Below are 24,028 nucleotides of genomic sequence, written 5' to 3'. Positions count from 1 at the left end.
ATAAGCGATTTTCTGAGCGCTTTTTGAAAAGCTTTGTAAAAAACGCTCCCATTGAATGAACATTAAAATCGCAATAAAATTGCAAAAAGCTCTCAGAAACCATCGGATGTGCAAAAAGCGCTCCGAAAAGCGCTTATAGTATGTCTGACCCCTAATGCTGTGTTACCACTTAAGCTGAGAATGGCCATTTTTTGTCCGTTCTCTGCCCATTGCAAAACTATATACACACACACACACACACACACACACACACACACACACACACACACACACACACACTAAGAACGTTTAAAAATGGGCTCCGGGTCTTTTCACACCGCTGCCACCGCCAGTTAGTGCGCATGCCCGCACCCGTCCGCAGCGTGCACCTGTCCGCCCCGCTCCCTGGCCCCGTCCTCCTGTCCCAACGGCTGTCCGTCCTGCACATGCGCAGTAGCGCAACACACAGACACGGACAGGATAACGTATATTTTATTATATAGGATATACAGGATCTTCTCAAAAAATTAGCATATTGTGATAAAGTTCATTATTTTCTGTAATGCAGAAAATATGCCACGCCGCATTTGCAGAAATGACTGCTTCAATGCGGCATGGCATTTAATTTTTCAGCACGACCTGGCACCTGCTCACAGTGCCAAAATCACTGGTAAATGGTTTACTGACCATGGTATTACTGTGCTCAATTGGCCTGCCAACTCTCCTGACCTGAACCCCATAGAGAATCTGTAGGATATTGTGAAGAGAAAGTTGAGAGACGCAAGACTCAACACTCTGGATGAGCTATCGAAGCATCCTGGGCCTCCATAACACCTGAGCAGTGCCACAGGCTGATTGCCTCCATGCCACGCCACATTGAAGCAGTCATTTCTGCAAAAGGATTCCCGACCAAGTATTGAGTGCATAACTGAACATAATTATTTGAAGGTTGACTTTTTTGTTTTAAAAACACTTTTCTTTTATTGGTCGGATGAAATAGGAATTTTGGGTTTTCATGAGCTGTATGCCAAAATCATCAATATTAAAACAATAAAAGGCTTGAACTACTTCAGTTGTGTGTAATGAATCTAAAATATATGAACGTCTAATATTTATCAGTACATTACAGAACATAATGAACTTTATCACAATATGCTAATTTTTTGAGAAGATCGTGTGTGCGTGTGTGTGTGTGTGTGTGTGTGTGTGTGTGTGTGTGTATACACACACACACACACACATATACACATATACATACATAAGTCCATACACACATACATACTGTGTATATATATATATATATATAGTCAGTTTGCAACGGATCTGTGAGCAAGTTGCGGTAAGCAGCCACACTTCTGTGCAGTCCTCTATAATCCCGGACAGGCTGATGCGTTCCCCATATAGCCTATGATGGTAACGCATCTGCCCCGGGCTCCAGCCGGACCACAGCCGACCACCAGAGCAGACACTACACTGTGCGCTCCCACTAGCAGCATGTGATCCGGCTACACATTGGAAACTTAAAGCCTAAAACCTAATCCATTAAACACAGTAAAAACGAATATAAAAAACTATGAGACTGCTTTGTTGTCTTTTGATTGCATATTTGCACCTCACTGAAGCCAACTGATATTGCCGGCTAGAGGACAAATGATCAGATCTACTCCTAGAGAACTAATTAGTGAACAAATAGAATAGATACAGCTCTGGCTCTTCCTGAATACAGCAGAAGCTTTTCTGCCATGTTTACACAGTGTATACCCTTCCAGCACAATGTGATAGTTCTGCCTGGCAATGGCAGGCTTATCAATTAGTAGCTAAATAAAGTGTATTGCTGGGAATACATGGTTCGTTTCTGCCGTGCGTTTCTGCTCTCGATAGTTTTTGCCGCTGGATTCTGCAGTCGATTCTTTTATCTTCCTCTCGTTTTTCTTATCTTTTTCCATTCACTTCTATCAGAAAACAAGCGGCCAAAGAATCGAAAGTGAGATCGGACATGTCGGAAATTATCTATCGAACCGTCTAATCAGCTAAAAAACTAACCGTGTATTCTCAGCATAAAGCATTGTGCTGGGAATACACGGCTCGATTCTGAGCTGATAAGATGGTTAGATAGATCATTTCTGACATGCCCAATCACCGTTCGATCATTTTGCCGCTAGATTTGTCATTGAAGTGAATTGAAAAAAGATAAGAAAAACTAGCGGAAGATAAGAGAATCGAGCGGGCAAAATGATCGGCCGCAGAATCGAGTGCCAGAATTTACACCTCTATTCCCAGCATAAGTTTTAACCTATGAACACAAGTCAAATGGTTTTAGCTATTAATTGGATGCATTTTTTCTGTATGTCAGCTGGTGTGCGGGGAGCCTGAATCAGGGTTGCTATTATTTTTCAAATGCTACAAAGATGTCATACAGAAGCTCCAATCAATTGTACACCTGTGAAAAAAAGGATCTTGACAACAGGTGAGCTGAAGCTTTTGGAAGCACTCATCCCCGACTGCTTGAAAAGACTGTACAGAGCCGCATGTCTTCATAAGCACTCGGGACGTGAGTACTTCCAAGAGCTACTGGAGGCAGCAAATTTAAACTGGAGACAGTGTGGAATGCAGGGACAGTGAGAGGAACGGAAAGGCTCTCTAGAGTCTTCCCTCTCCATAGGCGAGTATCAACTTTTTTTTTTTAATTCACTACAGATTTGCTTTGAGCGATTTTTAATTACAGCTTGTGCCCACCAATCTCTGAGATTATTTTACTTAACCACTTCACATCCAAGGGGTTTTCACCTTAAAAAACCAGAGCAATTTTCACCGTTCAGCGCTCCTTTCATTCATTCGCCTATAACTTTATTACTACTTCTCACAACAAAACAATCTATATCTTGTTTTTTTCGCCACCAATTAGGCTTTCTTTGGAGGGTACTGTTTGTTTAGAATTATTTTATTCTAAAAGTGTTTTATCAGGAAAAATAAGACAAAAAAATGGAAAAAAAATCATTATTTCTCAGTTTTCGGCCATTATAGTTTTAAAATAATCCATGCTGCCATAATTAAAACCCACACATTTTATTTGGCCATTTGTCTGGGTTATAGCAACGTTTAAAATATTTCCCTTGTACAATGTATGGTGCCAATATTTTAATTGGCAATAAAGGTGGATTTTTTCAGTTTTGCATACTTCCCTAATTAGAAGCCCATCATTTAGAAAGTAATAGTAATCTCCCCTCTAGACATACACATTAAAAAAGTTCAGTCCCTAAGGTAACCATTTATGTATTGGTAATTTTTTTATTCCCCCCCCCCCCCCCCCCCAAAAAAAGGTAATTATTGGAGAGTCTGGGAGGTCAGGGGTTACTTTAAAATTCAAACATTGGGTCAACATGGGTCTTTTATTGAAAAAAAGAAAAATTGTAGATGTAATTTTACTATTTGGTCACAAGATGTCCTCACTGCTCACTTCCTTATGCGTAGTATTACTACGCAAACTGGAAGCAATGCGTGGACGGCTTTAGTGAATGAAGGCGCCGTCTCATAGACGGCTGTGGTCATTCACACACAGACTTAGATCAATGAATGAGAACTGTATGGAGTCTTCCTATCTTTATCATCAATAATTTAGATCCATCATACAACATAGAAGTGTTTACATTTTACAATCAAAATTGTATCATTAATGGACACCTTTAGAGTAAGCAGGAAGGAGTTAGGTCTGGTTCTAGCTTATCTAAAAGGTAAATCAGCAATCAGGCAAGTTTGAACATGTACACCTGTCAGATACACGGCTCCCCAATGGTGATAACTGCTGGTGCCACAAATCAAGATTCAGGCACCTTATGCCTATGGCTTGTTCAAGTAACGCATACTTAGCATTCAGAACAGTTGATTTTCACATTAGTCTTAGCTTCCTTTGAAATCAGGTGAGAATTAGGCCCGGTTCACACCAGAATAAAAATGGTCTGTTTAGTGGAAATAAACCGACTGAATGCTGACTGATGTCAATGGATCCAATGTTAATCAGGAGGATCCGCTCACATTGCTCCATTAGAATGGATCTGTTTGGCTCGTTCCGCCAAACAGATCGCAAGTTTGCGAAGACTGCGATAAAACCAGAGCGACTGACGCATCGCATTGACCACATGCTAACTGAACAGAGGGTCATGGATGAAAAACTGATGCCTTTTAAAAACGGATCCATTCTACGGCTCAGTTCTCCATCCGTGCGATGTGAACCGAAACTGAAAAGATCAGCATAAAAAAATAGAATTTGTACACATATATACATTTACCAAGACAAAGACTGAAGCTTGCACACAATCCAAGAAGCAGACACTTTGCTGTGCATTGTGCTGTGCCCTTGCTAGGTCTTTTGAAGCAAATCACCAGAGAGCAGCAAGAAGTGTTGTAGGTTAAACACAAAAAGGCTTTCTGACAGTCAGATTCATTTCCAGACAACAACAAAGGTCACACAAAGTTCAGGATATGTGTCAGGTCAGAAGCTGTCCCCCAAAGCAGAAAAATGGTGATGTTATAGGTATTACTTACGGCAGATCAAGCAGCACATCGCCTTGGCTTTGATTTTCACCATTTAGCATCAGTAAAGCCCTTTGAGACTCCAGGCAAGGCCGCTGCCCTATTTTCCTTTTTCCTTGGAGTTTCTGGACTTTTTCACTGCCACGTGCTCCCCTTTGCCAGAGAGCTGGGATATATGTGTGGATCTGAGGAGATGAAGGATGACAAATGTGTTAGGGAAAAAAAATACACCCGTTGCTTTAAAACAAATATGCAGAACCAATACTATAGACAAAAGGCAGAATGCGCAAGTGCAGAATGCAAAGTGCTGTTTATCTAAACTGGTAATATAAACTAATCCCAAAGCAATTTCAGACACATTACAGCCTTTTTGTGTGGAGAACACAAGGAGTTGATTTACTAAAAGAGATTCGCAGTGAAAAACATTGGGGGAACATTTATCAAGCGCAATCAAGCTACAATCTGGCACTAATCCAGCTCAGATTGGTTGCTACTACTGATCTGCACTGATTCTCCAGTGGTTTATGACCTGTGTGCCAGCAATCCATCAGTCCAGCAGGCACCCATAATGCACTGGTGGTAAATAAAGCAGAAACTAGTAAAAAAAAAGGATGACAAAAAGAAATGGCCAATGGCAATAATTGTTTCTGTGCAATGAGCACTGTGGCAGGGCTACAGTTAATCTACTGCACCCAGCTGCTCCCCTGGAACACCCATCATAGATGCCCCCTTACACCCCCCACATCACCCCCTCCCAAATAAAGTCAGGACATGGCTTCATGCCAACCAGGAAGGGGAAGACAAATTAAAACGCACTGGTGCTTCAAACTTTGTGAAACCTTTAAAATATACTATATTTTTATATGAATGAAATCGAAAACATCATCCTAAAGTTGATGATAAAACCCTCATTAAACAAATTAAACAAAAATTATTATACAGTATTTGGTCATGTGTGTTTTGGAGAAAAAAAAATCTATTAACATATCTGCATAAGGCAAAAGTTAATCAATCCTGAGGATTATGATATAATTTGATGTGGTGAAGCTATGTGATGTTTTCAATCAATGGGATGACAAACAGATGTGAGGGAGAGACCCTGTTTGACTTGGTGATCACACATACAACACATTTGTATATATATAATGGTTCAAACACAGGAGGTGTCTGAGCACCTCATAATATAGGCTCTGCTCATAAAGCCTGTAAAGGTTACAAGACAATCCAAATAGTCAGGACTCCACCAATCATTAGTTAGACAGACTGTATAGGAATGGAAAAACTGAAGACTGGTTGACTGTCAAAGACAATTAAAACTGCATGAAATGTACATAGTCCATGAGGTTACAAAGCAACCCAGGGTAGCTTATCAGCAACTGGAGGCCTGTCTCACATTGGCAAATGTTGATGTTCATGAGTCCAGTATCTAATGCGAAACAGCATTGGTGTGTGTATTTGGCAAGGTACCAAGAAGAAAGTCACTGCTCTTCCCGCAAAATATTGCTGACCATCTAAAGTTTGGTAAAGATCATGCGGATGAACTAGAAGGATAATGGAAGTATGTTTTGTGGAAGGATGAAGCTAAAATAGAACTTTTTGGCTTAAATGGGGAGCATTACATTTGGAGAAAGAAAATGACTGCATTACAGCACAAGAAGAACCATATCCGATTGGTGAAATATGGTGGTGGGAGTGTTCTGGTTTTGCTGTATGTGGGACTGGACAACAACAATACCAGTTTCCTGATGTCTTGCTGATCTTTCATCTATCAGTAGCATCTGAAACAAGCATCAGGCAAATCTAGTCAAACGTCAGTCAAACATCTAAATTGCATGCTTCTTCAGGGTCTATGGCTAAATGTATTAAAGGTGAAAGAGCAGAACGACAGCCAGGCAATTTGCATTTTGGAATACTGGTTACTTAGGCAGAGGTCACGTTTTTCTGTGAGATTTCAGGGGTTGTGGCACCCTGCAATCATATGCATGCTTTTTCATGTTGATAATTTTTGGTATTGTGACGAAACACAATGTAATGGGGAATGCACGCCTTGTGTGGGGAAAAAGCAAAAACCTGTCCAATAAAACAGAAAAAACACACAAATAGAAGAACATGAACGAAAGCAAGAAAGCTCCCCAGTGGGCCGGTGGCATGTGGCAAAAGTAGTAAGCCCCCTGCCTTACTTTGGTCACGTGCAAATGCGTTTTTTTGATAAAAAAACATTTTTTCCAGAAAATACAGTTTGTACCGGATATAATGTTTTGTTTTATTTAACCACCAAACCAATTTTCACATATGAGCAATGCTCCCATTAATTCGCCAATAACGTTATTACTACTAATCACACCAAAATGATCTATATATTGTTTTTTTCAGGACAAGTTAGGCTTTTAGTGTGTGATAATTTTATTTAGCAATTACCTTTTTCTTTATGCATTTTAATAGAAAAGAACGGAAAAAACTGAAAAACACAATATTTCTCAAAATCCATTATAGCTTTACAATAAACAGTGCTAACTATTAGTTAAACCCACACATTTTATTTGCTTATTCACTCTAGTTATAACAACGTTTAGATTATGCTCCTCGCACAATGTATGGTGACAGTATTGTATTTGGAAATAAAGGTGTCTTTTTTTCTGTTTTTCGTATCTTGCTTTCTCATTGTACACTATAGAGTTGATTATAAGACCTTATCTGCAAAAATAAAAGTAATATACCCTCATGGCATACATATTTAAAAAGCCAAGTTCCTAAGGTAACAATATATGTTTCTTTCATATTCCGTCACTTTGTTTTCATTTTACAAGTTTTATTTTGGTACAGAATATGCAAAAATGTAATTGCCTTTGATTCAGTTTGTGACTAAAAAGAATACACAAGACATGGGCCTCAACCCTAAAACACTCTAAACTTTATGTACTACTTATCATGGTTAAAATGTTATCACATATCTATTTTTGCTAAAACTTTTACAAATGTGATCATAATTTTGAAAATGACTTTATGTTGGATTGAGTTTGTCCATACCTATTTTTTATGTGATGTGTGTCCACGCTTTAACACCCAGCAAAATGTATTATACAACTTGTCACAGTTAAAATTCTACCACATGTGCCTCATTTAGTAACAAACTGGTGGTGCACTCTCCACAAATACACTGGATGTTTATTAACGTCCAGTTGCCATTAAGTGGTTAAGGGTTCACAAACTTTGAAGCAACACTATATGTGTACAACTGTGATCTGCAATGCTTAACATGATTTCTGCTACCGTAGATAAAGGTGACCATTAACGATACACTCCCCTGGGTGATCGATCTTCTGGGGGATTGCATCATAATGGGCACCTTAACTGGGCAGGGGAGAAGAATATTGAGGGTTTCAAACCGAGAGCGCAGACAGAAGAAGTAAGTTTCAAGCAGAAGATGGACTCTGCGCTGGTGACAAAGAGAACCAGTGGAATAAGAGGGGCAACAGTCAGACATAAATATGTGTGTCTGTACATGCAGTAAAAACACATGGCTGCTCCTGTACACAAATTACACATCCCAAAGTGTTTAACACATTAACTATTTTAAACTTTAAATCCAGACTAATATTAAGATATGTTTTATAAACAACCCTTTGTGTATTCATTCAGGATCAGATGTCTGTACTACAGACCGCACACCAGAGCTTGCTGTGCACGCACTATGAGCGGTACAATACGCTGCACTATCTTTCCAGTGTTTTCTCATGTTGCATTCTGTTTGGATGGAAACTTAAGAACATGCTCATGTATATGTGCCCCAAGGGTTAACTTTGTGCACTGATGTGTGAAAGCTAAGGGGACAGTTCTGAGTGATAACAGCTGCCCCTCTGCCAAGACCTGACCTGAAAAATTAGTAAGAGCAGTCAGAGCTAATTAGGAGGTGAGGGAGGACAAATATCCCTGCAAGTTCTTTGTAAATTCACATGATAAGGGCTGACTGGAAATCACAACAGGAAAATAATGTGCTGAAATGTTTTATTCACAACAGTAGAAAACCAAGTGCTTATTTTCCTGCACAGATACGGCGAAGTTTGTGGATGCCATTTAGCTCCATTCCTGAGAAAGAAGTCATAACATCACAGCAAAGTACATTGTTTTAGCCTTAAACCATAAAATATTCATAAGACGAGGCAAAAATCTGAGACGGCTTTCATTAGGTTAAAAGGTCACACAGCCCTTGGAGGAATTATGTTTTTGTTTAATTGCATTTTAGGTGAAGGACCACTCAAAAACACTAATCACACAGCATCTGCAATACCAGATAGATGTGAGGACTTTAATAATCACATTACAATACATCCAGCTCCTGTTGTACACCGCCTGAAAGGATGATGAGATAGGGAGAACGCACTGCTACAGGCAAAGCTGGCCTGCACATAGTCCTGGGTATATGGGGCATTACTGTCAACACCCTAGGCACTGTAAATATAAGCTAATAATTCAGACAAGAAACAGTCTAAAATGCATGCTGAAGAAGGTCTGAAAAGTTTTGCTTGCCTCCAGATCATGGTATGACCAAAGAAAATGAAGGTAGTGTCAGATAGATGCTTTTCTTATTCTAGAAAATGTTTTGTGACCACTATAAGGGTAGGAACACACTAGGCAGAACCGCATATCCGTTTTCCATAGTATATAGTGGAAAAAGCATACACGATTCTGCCTAGTGTGTTCCTACCCTAAAGAACTTCAACTCAAATGAGGTGAATATTTGGGCATCCTTTGACTTATATGAATTACTTTTAGTAGCAACATAACATCTTCTATTTAGACCATATACCGGTAAGTATGTCCAGTTAAAGCTGCCATATTTTTTATTTTCTATTGAAGAACTTTGTAGTGGTAAATGGCATGGGAACACTATACTAAATGGTAAACCTTTCACAGTTCATACATACCGTATGGTTTTACGTTTAGACCCCCATACTTTGCAATGATCATGGTTAAATAGCTTATGTATTGTTTATGGCCAAATAATCAACCTCCATGCCTCAAATGGATGGTTGCCTTGTGTCCCTTGGTTGACCAAACAACCACATTCAATGCCTTGCACTGATAATGGCCATAATGCCTGTAACTGCTGCTGGAAAACATGGCTCTGTTCAAGTGTCAGGCTGTGTGTAAGCTGTACAATAGTGATGCAGGATGGCTTAGTTAGCTACAGGCAACAGAAGAACACATAGTATAGCTTCACCTACTTTAATTATATGAGGTATGAATGCCTTCTTTTTGGATCTGAATTCAGAAGGTAAACTTTTTGGTAAGTTTTGGCCAAACACATAAATCCTGGTTTGCAGTTTATAGCTTAAGTGGGTACCATATATTCCTTTGCTAAATACAGGATAATACAGCCACATAAATCCATGCTCTGCACTGTTGGTAACCAACTAGCCTGAAAAAGCTGTAAGCAAATTGAAGTTCAAACATCAGAATATGTAAGGCTGTGTCTGGATGTTTCAGAGGCATCCCTGAAAATAAGCATTAGTTGCTTTTATCTTGAAAGTTGTAACATGAAAATGGCTTTTATTTTAAAAAGAAAATGTAATACTTTGCCCCACTCTCGGTGGAAGTCGATCGGACAACAGGGAATGCTTCCCTAACCGGACTAGTCCTTAATTCCTGGAAATAAGGAGATCATTTGTGCCCATAAATGCTGGGGACATAGATCTATATCCTGGAGGCTTAGAGAAAGTCTCAGAAGACACATCTATGTTCTATAAACAATAAGTGGTAAAAGCATATTTTTACAGTGTTGAGGATGAATGGCTTTGTGTTACTGCGCAGGCACAGTACGGCTGCACTCGTACATGGCCGGGAGTGCAGCCACGAGAACATATACAAGCAGCTCTTGTTGGATATGTTCAGAGGGTCCATGTGTGGCATGGGTGGGGTTGAGGAGTACACGGAAAGCCTCTGAACTATCCTGAGGCTTCCTCTACATAGGGAAGCATCTAACTTTTTTGTTTTTTGACCTGTCTTGGGTTCATGTTATAAAGGAAGGGGGTGGGTGATGCTGTTTTTTTTTTTTTCTTAGAATGGCTGTACCAAGATACAGATACTGTGGGACTGTGTTCTCTGCCCATTTTCTAGCATTCAGAATCAATTCCAGTATAGATTTCCATAGTTCTGGACAAGCATGTATTTCTCTCTTAGTAGTGGCCACCCATAGATTACTATACGTGTCATTTGAATTGCTGGCCAAGTATCAAGTGACCTGAACTATCTAAGATGTACTACGGTACTGTTAAAGTAGTATGCAGATATTCCTTTTTCACATTTAGTAGTGAGGATAAGTGTTTGTCAGGCTGCCCATCACTTAACTGTCACATCACCAATTAGGTTCTAAATTAATTATTTTGATCATCACTTTATTTTTAAATCTGTTTATACTACATCACAGGTCCCGTAATTCAGATATTAATATCTTGTAATATATGTCCTTACCAGTTTCTCCAAGGTTAAAAGTCCAGATGACTTTGGAATGTTGTATTCTAAGAAATGTTTCCTAAATATAACTTCTGCTATCACCATCTGAAGCCAAGACGAAGCCAGAGAGCTAACAAGGTGTTCCTTCGCTTCTGGAGTAAATTCTGTAACACACGTGTCAAGCAATCTTTACTAGGAAAAAGTTAAACGCAACAAATGATGTTATACTGTATACATGCAATCAGGGTTGCCAACCTAATTTCTAATTATTGACGGACAAAAGGCCCAAAAAAGAAGGACACCCCAAATTTTGGACGGACAGGGGGTAGAGTTAGGGGCGGAGTCAGAAGCGCACTTTTAAGCAGAGTTGTTGGTGGGGCTAAGCACTGGCCATTATTTTTTAAGTATTTATATAGCACTGACATCTTCTGCAGAACTTTACAGAGTACATAGTCATGTCACTGACTGTCCTCAGAGGAGCTCACAATCTAATTACCATAGTCATAGTGCAGTTATGACTGCCAGCCAGAAAGGGGAAACCAACCAAGCCGTCTGGATTCTGTATCGCATCAAACAGTGGATCAATGAAGAGGACCAGGAGGAGAGCGAGGGACCAACAAACCTATGGGGGCTGGAAGAAGCCCCAGGTAAGTAAAAGAACACTATCTATATTCACCTCTGGTATGTTAGAAAAAGTAATATACTACCTTATGTAGAGGGAAGGCTCTGGATGCTATAGAACCTACCATGTCATCTCTTGGTGGAACTGTTCCAGCACTGTACCTAATTCAAATCTGCCACCTCTGGAAGCTCTCCTGTACCCGAGTACTTCTAAAGACGAGCGGCTTTGTACTGCACATGCGCAAGTTTGCAATCACATGGTACGGAACTTCCTGTCTTCTGAAGCACTTGAGGACAGGAGGGCTTCCAGAAGTGGCAAATTTGAATTAGGTACAACGCTGAAACAACTCCACTGAGAGAGGACAGGGAAAGTTCTATAGGAGAGTATGCTCTCTATATGTGAAAGTATATGACTTTTTTCAAGTTGCTACACATTTGGCATTCTTTATACAGACATTCTAAACGCTGGAGATTCCCTGTGACATATTCCACTCACTGTCACACAGACTGACAGTCTGACTCACTTGCTAGCTTCTGAAGCTGCTGACTGTGGCTTGCTAGTGTGTACACCAAGTCTGCGTGTCTCCCCTCCTGCAGAGCAGTCTTTTCACAGCATTATGAGGGAGAGCCAGGTCACCGTTCTGCTGCTGCCCAGAGCACTTAATTACTCATTCCTGTCTGGCTTTGATGTGGACGGAGCTGCCAGTGACAGTGCTAGGGATGCCTCTCTCTCTCTCTCTCTCTCTGAGTGACTGGAGAGAGGCGTCAAGAAGATAAACAAACGAGAGGCTCACTTAGATGCATGGTCGGAGGGAAGAGAACGATAAACTGATTGCAGTCACTGCCTCCTTTCCGTGACCTGTGACTGGCTGGGCCGGGCTGGGCTGCCTGCATTACTTCAAGCTGCCTCTCTCTTATTGGGCAGCAGAGGAGCCGGCACAAAAATCCGATCTGTCATTGGTCAGGACTCGGAGGAGAGAGGCTGAGAGAGGGGAGGAATAGATCAAAGGAATTTATGTGTATTTAGACGGACGAGTGCCCAGGAAATACGGGCACTACGGACAGCAGTTTTTTAAGAGCATTTTTACTGACAGTCCGTCTTTTTACGGACGCTTGGCAACCCTGCATGCAATAAAGGAAATAATAATAATTGGTTCATTTTTAAACAGAGGCACCAGATTAAAATAAAAATTGTTAAGACCTGTTTACAAAAGGGAGGAAGCGGTGGACTTATCTACCCAAGTAGACTCAAAGAGTCAACATCCGATAGAAAAATGATTTGATCTTAAACTTTGTCAGAGACGCTTTCGCTGGCAGAGAATTACAGAACAGTTACTCCTGTTATAGCCTGAAGAAGTGGGTGAACACTCATGAAACATGTTGCATTTTAGAGTTTACAATAAATACATTTTTGTACTGGATATTGACTGTTTGAATCTACTTGGGAAGGCAAGTCCACCGCTACCTCCCTTTTTAAACTGGTTTTATCTATTTTTATTCTAATACTCACCAAGTATTTTGAGACCGCCCCTGGTGGAGGGGTTTGACTGATATCCGTTTTCCAGAGTGCGACTTTTAACCCAAGTGGGGTTGGATCTCATCTCTCCACCTGCTACTACAGTGCTTGCGTTGGTGGTAACCCACCTTTGTGAGTACCTCTCTTTCTTCTGAATACGAGAAATATTATCCTGTACAAATTTACCTTTTTTAATAGTTCTCTTTTGAGTTTTTCAAGGAAATAATGTTAACATTCTATATATCTGACTCAAAGCGTTTGAGAGCTGCAGTTACTAAGGCTGTGCTCAATAAGCCACCCTAGAGCATTAGGAAGTCAAGACCAAGGACTCCTTGCTGTAACTAAGTGCAGCCAGGATTCAAACCCTGGTCTTCTGTGTAAAAGGTGGTCTCTTTAACCAGTATACTATCCAGCCTAGCCCGAAAGGGATGCATTATTACATACCTAGGACCATGTAATGTACACAATGTGTCTGCCCTGGAACTTGCTCCTTATCCCCAATATCTCACGTTTGGAAGGCTGGTCAAAAATGTAAAACTTAAAAAGATTCTCTACAAGACATTTTCTGAAGGAAAAACTTTTCACAAAAGATAGGCTCACCGTCTCCTAATGGTACAATCTTGATTGTACAAACTTACCCAATCGATGTAGTAAAGGAGTAAACTTAGTAAATGTACTTTGGATATTTTAGATAGTCTGTTATAGTACAAAGAACTGGTAAGATTGTACAATCAAGATTGTATCATTTGTGGGCACCTTAAAGAGAACCCGAGGTGGGTTCTAATAATCCCATTAGCACACGGAGGCTGGATCTGCACATAATGCCCAGCCTCTGTTGCTATACTGTTTCCCCCCAGGCTCCCCCCCCCCCCACCCCCACCCCACGCTCTGCTGTCCACCATAAATCACATAGCCGTGCTAGCGACATCGCTAGCAGGCTGTTTACATTGGGTTACATCTGCACTGCCATTCAGCGCCACTCCCCCGCCTCCTCTACGTCGCTGCTCCCCGCCTGTGTCCCTTCCCTCCCCGCTGATTGGAGGGAAGAGACGCAGGCGGGGAGTGGCGATATTGAGGAGGCCGGGGAGCAGCGAGAGTGACAGTGCAAAATGTAAACAGCCGGCTATCGACACGCTGCATGTCGCTAGCACGGCTGTGTGATTTATGGTGGACAGCAGAGCGCAGGGGGGGCCTGGGGGGAAACCGTATAGCAACAGAGGCTGGGCATTATATGCAGACCCAGCCTCTGTGTGCTAATAGGATTATTAAACCCACCTCAGGTTCTCTTTAATGAACAACATCTCAGCAACAGACATTTTAAAAGGTAAACCAGCACATTGTAAGACATACTGAAGAGACCAGCAGCAGGGAGGAAGATGCTCCCAATTATGCTAAGAAATATAAACTTTTTTCTTCTACATGTATGTGGCTAGTTGAATCTACTGAACTGCAAGAAATTTTTGGAAGAAACAAAAAGCTGAGTAGGGACGATGGGCTCATTTAGGCTGAGTGACTACTGGCACATCTACCATGCTTGAAGCAAACTGGTAAAGAGTTTATTTTGCTCCTGAGCCCAGAGCAGTAGTATGAATTGGCAAAGGATCCAACTCCCTTCCTACCACATCTATAAAGGTGGCCACTAATGGTCCAATTTCTAGCGAAAAATCGTTCGATCGATCAGATTATTCTGATTGGATGTGATCGGATTGGTTGTAAATAATCTAAGTTGATGGGCACAATCAATTACAAACTATTATACAAATAGTCGTCTGACATTATTTACAGCATATTATATGCAACCAGCAAATTTTTCTTTACTAAACCAGCATTCGAAGGGTTACACACAGAGCTTGGAAGTTCAGTGCAGTGAAATGTGGAGGCATCTGAACTTTAGATAATGTTATCTTGTGTTTACTTAAATGTATCAAGTGAGGAATGTGACACATTCTCTGACTGTGGAGAAGCAGCAGGAGACAGAGAGACACTGAAAGCATGTCTGCCTGCAATACAGCAATGAATAAAACCAGTTATTAATAAAATGCAAAGTCAGCTCACAAAGCAAAAAACTGTATTTTTGGGAACCTATAACTTCTAAATGAATAATAATACTTATGCACAAATTTTTTAAACATTGGTAAGAGGTTTGCATTTTTTTTTAGCAAACCTCTTACCAAATCTATTTATCCAACCTCCTCTGTATTACTACCATTTATTTTACTTATGTTTACAACGGTCTGCTCTTTTTTTATGGAAGTATGAAAAAATCTCTAGACAAAAAACATTTTGCCAAGTACCAGTTTTAACCACTTGCCGACCGCACACTCATAACGTGCGTCGGCAAAGTGGCAGCTGCAGGACCAGCGACGCAGTACTGCGTCGCCAGCTGCAGCCTAATTAATCAGGAAGCAGCCGCTCGTACGAGCGGCTGCTTCCTGTCAAATCACGGCGGGGGGCTCCGTGAATAGCCTGGCGGCTCGCAGGCTAGATGTAAACACAAGCGGAAATAATCCGCTTTGTTTACATTTGTACGGCGCTGCTGCGCAGCAGCGCCGTAAGGCAGATCGGCGATCCCCGGCCAATCAGCGGCCGGGGATCGCCGCCATGTGACAGGAGACAGCCTGTCACTGGCTGCACAGGACGGATAGCGTCCTGTGCAGCCGGATCTCCAGAAGGGGGCCAGGTAGGAGAGGGAGGGGGAGGATTTCGCCGCGGAGGGGGGCTTTGAGGTGCCCCCCCCGCCACCCACAGCAGGCAGGAGAGATCAGACCCCCCCAGCACATCATCCCCATAGGGGGGAAAAAAGGGGGGCAATCTGATCTCCCTGCCTGCACCCTGATCTGTGCTGGGGGCTGCAGAGCCCACCCAGCACAGATCACTCAAACCAGCGCTGGTCCTTAAGGGGGGGTAAAGGGTGGGTCCTCAAGTGGTTAAATTTGGCTCCTATTTAGTGCCCATCCCTCTCATCTCATTTGCCAGCACTTCTTTTCAACCTCTCTGTCTCTACTCACTTTTCCCCTTCCTCAGGGGCGTAGGGCCCACGGTCGCAGCGGTCGCACGAGCGACCGGGCCCCGAGCTGGAGGGGCCCCGTGTGGTCCCCAACCACACGCTTTCTTTCCCTCCCTCGTGCGTTCCCCAGCCACACACTTTCTTTCCTCCCCCAAATCCCCGATCTGTCCGGGTAAAGCACAGTCCTGTCTGCTTTGTGTCTGAGCCTCTGTATTTACATGTGACAGTGCAGAGGCTGTGGCTTACTGTTTACAGTAGTCCCCGCTGCTGCTCTCTTCTTCCAGCTTGAATCGGCGTGTCTGCTGAGCAACTCCGCCCCTCTCTTCAGTGGCATAGTGGAGGGGAGGGGCGGAGTTGCTCAGCAAACGCGGACAATTCAAGCTGGAAGAAGAGAGCAGCAGCGGGGACTACTGTATCATCATCCTGTATGTCTTTGAGGATTGTATTCGTTTGTTGGGGGTGAGTTTGACAAACTAGGTTGCAAGAAAATTGGCCCAAACTGGGGGAGTGGGGGGCCCAGGTCCAAATTCTGCATCGGGGCCCAGAAGACTCCAGCTACGCCACTGCCCTTCCTAGTTTAAAAGACAATCCCAAGACTACTTATCAAAATTCCTCTGAACCCTTCAGACCTATCCAGCTACTGTAAAGTTCACGAATCCCTTTTACTTCTAAACTGCTGTGACAGCACAACCATTTATAATTGCACTCAAAGCACACACTCACAATAAGTTGGAATTTTAGTGGTGGCAAAAACAAATAGGTTGTAAAAATGGAGGATCTTCGCTTCCAAAATGGACTACAGTGATTTTCTACTAGACCAATTCACCAGTGTTGAGGTTCACTCTTTGAAGTGGTCCCTGTATTGTTGCAAGTTTGTGTTTTGAGTGCAGAGCATAAATGATTGTTTGTACCATTTAGAGCTGTCTGGTTATTGCTCTATTAAGTCTTCGTAAGAGTCCTTCAGAGTAGCACAATCCAACTCCTAACCCTCTCTTTCAATGCTTTGCATGTTTTGTCCCTTACATACATTTCTGCAGTAATTTCCAGATACCATTTTACATAAAATCTTTGTTCCTCACATGAAAGCCACCAATCTTACACGTTAGTTACCTCCTTTCACTTTCATATACAGGATTTTTCATGATTTCCACCCCTTTGGAATGCTGCACATTTTATCCCCCTGTGTTCCAAGCATTAAAACTCATGAAATTCAACCTTATAATCTGTCTTCAGATTGGCATATAATCTGTCCTAATCTACTGCTTTCATTCTAAAAGTATTAGTTTAACTCTAAAGACTTTATACACGATTATACAAAAGTATTCTCAAGACAACAGTACAACTGATCATACCTTCACATAAAACAGAGACGTGATATGCAAAATCACTGGCAACTTGATGTAGTAAATTTTTATTCAGGTAGAATCCAAGGAGAATCCAGTAATCGGCAACAGCAGCAAGTAACTCATTTAGGTGCATGGCAACCTCTTGGGACAATACCTTTTATAAATTAAAATAAGTCACAAATTAAACAATATTCAAAACTTTAAAGCAATGAAGGCATTTTTGTATGTTAGCATATATATATATATATATATATATATATACACATATATACTGTATATATATTATTATCAACTGTAGACTGGTCAAGCATATGCTTCAGGTATTGGTCAGTTGAGAAGAAGGCGGTAGATAAGTTTGCTTACTGCACAGCCCTTGTTTTTGGACCCTGCATAGTGCAGTGCTGAGTGGTCCACCGGCCCCCTGTACCAGGGCCACACTGTAACTTGTGTTAGTAAAAGAAAAGAAAAAACAGTTAAAATGGACCTCAGATGACTAAATATATCTAATGCATAATATATATTAAAAAAAAAAAAAAATTATATATATATATATATATATATATATATATATATATATATATATACATATACATATACACACACACACACACACAGAGGGGCTGCGGCACTCAACAGGAAAGCAGTGACAGGGGCTCTTGGTTACGCTTTGCATAGTATTGCATATAATTTGGTTTGTGCTGCTCATCCCTTGGTATTTATTTATATTTTCCCCTGTGAACGTGCATAACCACGCCCACCTCTAGCACAGTTAAAGTGAACCTAAAGCCAGAAAAAAAAATGAGTTTTACTCACCTGGGGCTTCTACCAGCCCCTGCAGCAGTCCTGTGCCCTCGCAGCTACTCACTGATCCTCTGGTCCTCCGCTGCTAGCTAGTTTCATTTTTGCCGACAGGCCCGTCAGGACTGGCCACGCGTAGCTTTTTCCGCATTCCCGACTGTAATTAGCGCTATTGCGAGCCGCAAGATGTACAACAATATGCGTTGCCGCATATCTATGCGTGCGTAATGCGGCAACGCGTATTTTTGTACGTGTTGCGGCCCGCAATAGCTCTAATTACAGTCAGGAATGCGGAAAAAGCTACGCATGGCCAGTCCTGACGGGCCTGTCGGCAAAAACGAAACTAGCTGGCAGCGGGGGACCAGAGGGTCAGTGAGTAGCTGCGAGGGCACAGGACTGCTGCAGGGGGCTGGTAGAAGCCCCAGGTGAGTAAAACTCATTTTTTTTTCTGGCTTAAAGGGAACCTTAACTGAACGGGGGGTAAAGAGTTTTACTTACCTGGGGTTATTACCAGCCCCCTGCAGCAGTCCTGTGCCCTCGGCGCCGCTCTGGAATCCTCTGGTCCCCTGCTGTCACTTAGTTTCGTTTTTGGCGACTCACCAGTCGCCGGCCGCCATGCGTATTATTGGACGCATTCACCAATGCAATTAGCGCTATTGCGGACCGCAACGCGTACAAAAATACGCATTGCCGCATATCTACGCGTGCGTAATGCGGCAACGCGTATTTTTGTACGCGTTGCGGTCCGCAATAGCGCTAATTGCATTGGTGAATGCGTCCAATAATACGCATGGCGGCCGGCGACTGGTGAGTCGTCAAAAACGAAACTAAGTGACAGCGGGGGACCAGAGGATTCCAGAGCGGCGCCGAGGGCACAGGACTGCTGCAGGGGGCTGGTAATAGCCCCAGGTAAGTAAAACTCTTTACCCCCCATTCAGTTAAGGTTCCCTTTAAGTGTATCTTTAAGCATATAAATGAGCAGAGCTCATAGTTCAGTCAGTAGCTTGTAGAAGGTGAGGTGTTTTTAATTTCCTCTCTCCCATTTAGTTGACCCTTGGGCTTTTGGCATGGTTCCCACTAGAACGGTGATAAAAAAAAAAAACTAGCATTTTTGCCTGGTTAGAGTAGGACTCACCAGATTGGGGCCACTTTGGCGCAGTTGGTCAGCATGGTGGCTGGATAGTGTACTGGTTAAGGGCTCTGCCTTTGACATGGGAGACCAGGGTTCAAATCCTGGCTAGGTCAAGTATCTATTCAGTAAGGAGTTCAAGGCAAGATTCCCTAACACTGCAGGGTGGCCTCTTGAGCGCATCCCAGTGGCTGCAGCTCTTGAGCGCTTTGAGTCCGACAGGAGAAAAGTGCTATACAAATGTTCAGATTATTATTATTATTATTATTAATAAACGCGTTAAAGCGTAACCAAGAGCCCCTGTCACTGCTTTCATGTTGTGTGCTGCAGCCCCTCTGTATTTATATATGTATTATAGAGACTGGGGATCTCCAGGCTGCGTGCATGCTTTGCATAGTATTGCATATAATTTGGTTTGTGCTGCTCATCCCTTGGTATATATATATATATATATATATATATATATATATACACACACACACACATACATATATATATATATACATACATATATACATACATACATACATATATATATATATATATATATATATATATATATATATATAGAGAGAGAGAGAGAGAGAGAGAGAGAGAGAGAGAGAGAGAGAGAGAGAGAGAGAGAGAGAGAGAGAGAGAGAGAGAGAGAGAGAGAGAGAGAGAGAGAGAGAGAGAGAGAGAGAGAGAGAGAGAGAGAGAGAAAGAGAGATAATATATATACACACATATATAGTTCTAGTGTGTGTTTGTATGTGGCGCCTTCACTTGAAAACACTCACTTCACTTGATCAATTTTAACAAAACATGTCACACAGATTCCTTGCTACCTGAGAAGATGTGTTCTGGGGGTCTCACGCCAACCCTGCACACTGGGCGGGACCACATACAGCCATTAGATTTCAACCACTGACATCAATGGGAAAATTTAGAAGGCTGCCCATTCTCACAGTAATACAGCCAGAGTCCCCAAACTTGGCACAGTTGGTCACTTGGTGACGAGGTTAAAAATTGAGGGAAAGTGAGTGGAGTATAAAACAGCCAATCAGATTTCAGTCATTCATTTTGAAAGGGAAAATGTAAACTGCAGCCATTCTTAGACTGTTAATTGCAGGTTTCTCAAACTTGGCACAGTTGGTCACTGGGTGACTGAGATTACGATTTAGAAAAGTGGGTGGAGCCTTTCTGCCTATTAAAATTCACCTTTTGATTTTCAAGGGGAATATTTAACCACTTGAGGACCAGAGGTTTATACCCCCCCTAGTGACCAGGCCATTTTTTACAATTCAGCACTTCACAAATTAATTTTACCCCCTTTTCTTCTCACAAATAGACCTTTCTTTTGGTGGTATCTGACTGCAGTTGCAATTTTTTTTATGTATTTATAAAAAAAAGAGCATAATTTTTGTATATCCCCCCCCCCCCCCCCCCACTTCCCTAAATGGGCCCTACCCTACGATATACATACTACACTACACATATCTAGACATATGGCTATGTCAGGGATTAGATTGTGAGCCCATCAGAGGGACAGTTAAGTGACAAGGCAGTACTCTGTGCAGCACTGCAGAAGTTGTCAGCATTATATACATATTTTTTATTAATAAACAACACAGCTTGCCAGTGCTAATCAGCCACTGGCAGGATGATCGCTGCAGCGTCTGTTTACACTGATCTCGCTCCTCGCGTTAGGCGGTCGCAGAGTGGTTAAATTGCTGTCATTCTTACACTGTTAAATGTCAGAGGCCTTAAACTTGCTACAATCGGTCATTAAGTGACTGGGGTTCAAATTCAGAAAAGGGGGCAGAGCAGCCAATCAGGTTTGATTGATAAACGGCTTCCTTCCATACTCCCATTATTGAAGCCAAGGCTCACAAACTTGGTCATTAAGTGACTGTTTTTCAAGGTGGACAGAGCCAACAACTACCAAATTTTTCAATGGGAAAATATAAACTGCAGCTATTCTTACACTGTTAATGGCAGGGTTCTCAAACTTGGCACAATTGGTCACTGGGGGACTGGGATTAATATTCAGGAAAGTGGGTGGAGCCTACAACAGCCAATCAAAATTCACCTACTGATTTTCAAGACGAACAAAGGCCTCAAACCTACAACAGTCGGTCATTGGGCGACTAGGATTCAAATTCAGAAAAGGGGGCGGAGCCACAAAAGACAGATTTGTTTAATTGATTTCAATGGGAAAATTTAAACTGCTTCCATTCTCACATTATTGATGCCTAGGACTCCAAAGCTCACAAACTTGGAAAATGAGTGACTGTGTATCAAGGTTAGGAAAAGTGGCCGGACCCAACAACCACCAAATACATACCAGAGCAATGGCGGGTCTTCAGCTAGTACATATTATATTATACAAGTTGTGACACAAATGTATATATGCCCTCCCCCCACTGTACTCTCAGCTGAAACCACACACCTATTGAGAAGACAGCCAAAGTGTTTTTGTATACAGCGGGTTGGTTTATTGGAAATCTTCCGGGCTTTTTCCTTAGTGATCAGAATCGGAATGCAAAATGCTGGTGGGGAAAAAGGGCCATAAGGCTGTATGGTCTCACTGTAGTCGTGATTATGCTGCGTCCACAATGCTGGATACAGAGGCGGCTGGGCTGTTGATAATGCAACCCCGCCTACAGAAAAATGCCATGGCATTATTCCAGAATGGAGACGAGGCCTTCTCCTCATATGGAACAGAGTTGGCAAGTGGGTGAGTAAATAAAATTAAGGCTATCCAAATGCATTACAATATACAGAGATAGTGCACCTGCCAGTGAAGTTCCATTGGAGGATTGCTTTAATATGCATACCCATGTCCCGCACACCTGCCCCTTTATTCTCATAGGTCATAGCACCCTCATGTAAACATCATTCTTATTACAAATGATTTCTTAACTATACAGCACACATTGGGGCACACATTACATCCTGGGACAGGCTTAATAGTATCAACTCCATGTAGTGTGATTACCACCTCTGGCTCCCGTATGATACGACTGTGGCAATGTAAAGGCAAGAAACACACTTGGGCAATTTGTCAGATGTCGCTGGAAGAGAGAGGAAAAAGGATTGTCCTCACTTGGTCAAATTGTGATCCTATTGGGGAGACCTACTAGGTTTACGTGAGACCCACCCGTAACAGCAGCCAGTGCTGTGGAGGTAATAATGCTGCATTCCATACAACCTTAGGGCCCTTTCCACTACCAGCGTTTTACAATCGGATTCTGATCGGAAGCATGATGTAAAATGCTAGGTACAGTTAAAACCAATGGAAACCATGTAATCCAAGAATATGATCCAATACGAGGTCACTTTAAAGACCACTATGGAAGTTTGAAATAGGGATGGGATGTGGGAGGGCTAAGGTTGTACAAGATAAGTCACAAATTACATATTGTAATAATAATCCTAACATTTGAATAGCGCTTTTCCCCTCTTGGACTAAAAGCACTCAAGAGCCACAGCCACTAAGGACATGCTCAAGAGGTCACCGTGCAGTGTTAGGAAGTCTTACCGAAGGACTTACTGAGTAGGTACTGTCCCTAGCCAGGATTCAAACCCTGGTCGCCCATGCCAAAGGCAGAGCCCTTAACCAGTACACTATCCAGCCACTAGATTACTTTTGTGGCCAATATCTCCATCTATATCCTTTATTGGACGTTTTGATATTCTATTTTTTTTTTTTTTTGCAGATAACATTTACTTTATTTCTTATTTACTCCGTTTGAGTTGTCCAAGTCTCCCACAGTTGTATTTTTAATCATAAATGTATTTTATTTCTAGATAATGATCTCTTGTAAGCACTGGTCAGTTCATTAAGTCCTTGTCTGGCCTTGTTTCTAACATCACCATTGGAAATGAAACAAATAGTGAATGTAAAAGTATTAAAAAGGTCTTAGTGCATTAGTAGGACCATTATTGCAGCTGCTGAAACTCAGGGTAACCATAGACAGAACTTTAGTTTGCACCTACATCCAGTCTACCACCTACAGACTGGCCCCCATACACTGCAGAGCAAAGTCTGCATAAACAGTACCACCTGCTTCTGTTTCAGTTGGCAAGCTACAGTCAAAGCAGCAAGTTTAGTTTCTCCACTCACCACTGTGTAGGCTACCATGGCTACGTAATGCTAGGCTGGAAAAAATATCTTTTGTTTGGTAACAATAGCTCTTTGTGGCAGCAGATGGTCAGCAGCAAAAGCCAATAAAGTATCACTCTATGGGTGCTATAATAAGTGAAGTGACAAGAAAGAAAGATCATCATTTTTGTACTCCTAGAAACAAGCTCCAGCTCACGAGCTGAGACAGCTAGGCTGCACAACAAGGCTTACAGCCATGGATCAGAGCTCTGCAGATACAGTCCTCCAATGTGTCCTAAAAAGCAGAAACGACCATTGAAATGTCAGTGGTTTCAAGTTGATGCAAATTTTATATTAATTGTGTACAAAATTTGTGCAGCTTGGAAGTGGACCAATGAAACAGAATCACTGATGTTTTTGCATAAATCTGCACAAGATTAAAGAAAAATATAAATAGACTAGAAATTCTTAGCATCTCATAGACTATCTATAATGCTAGGTTTGCTGGACGGGCTCCTGAAATTTCTTGGCAAAACTCTAAAATTGACCCTGTAACGAGTTT

The 24,028-nt window shown here is 41.9% G+C and overlaps 1 protein-coding gene across 3 annotated transcripts in view; it reads right to left on the bottom strand.

The window, feature by feature from the left end:
• Positions 1 to 24,028, bottom strand: part of SLF1 (SMC5-SMC6 complex localization factor 1) — a 147,732-nt gene that overhangs the window by 25,199 nt on the left and 98,505 nt on the right. For all 3 annotated transcript variants that reach the window (XM_068247552.1, XM_068247572.1, XM_068247563.1), the window contains exons 13-15: positions 17,459 to 17,606; positions 10,981 to 11,126; positions 4,522 to 4,694 (exon numbers count right to left, since the gene is read on the bottom strand). In XM_068247552.1, coding sequence (XP_068103653.1) covers positions 4,522 to 4,694; positions 10,981 to 11,126; positions 17,459 to 17,606 — 467 coding nt within the window. The remainder of the gene's footprint in view (positions 1 to 4,521; positions 4,695 to 10,980; positions 11,127 to 17,458; positions 17,607 to 24,028) is intronic.

This window comes from Hyperolius riggenbachi, chromosome 1, assembly GCF_040937935.1.
Source record: "Hyperolius riggenbachi isolate aHypRig1 chromosome 1, aHypRig1.pri, whole genome shotgun sequence".
NCBI lineage: Eukaryota > Metazoa > Chordata > Amphibia > Anura > Hyperoliidae > Hyperolius > Hyperolius riggenbachi.
Note: the sequence above shows the minus strand (reverse complement) of the source record. Positions and strands in the feature narration are given on the sequence as shown.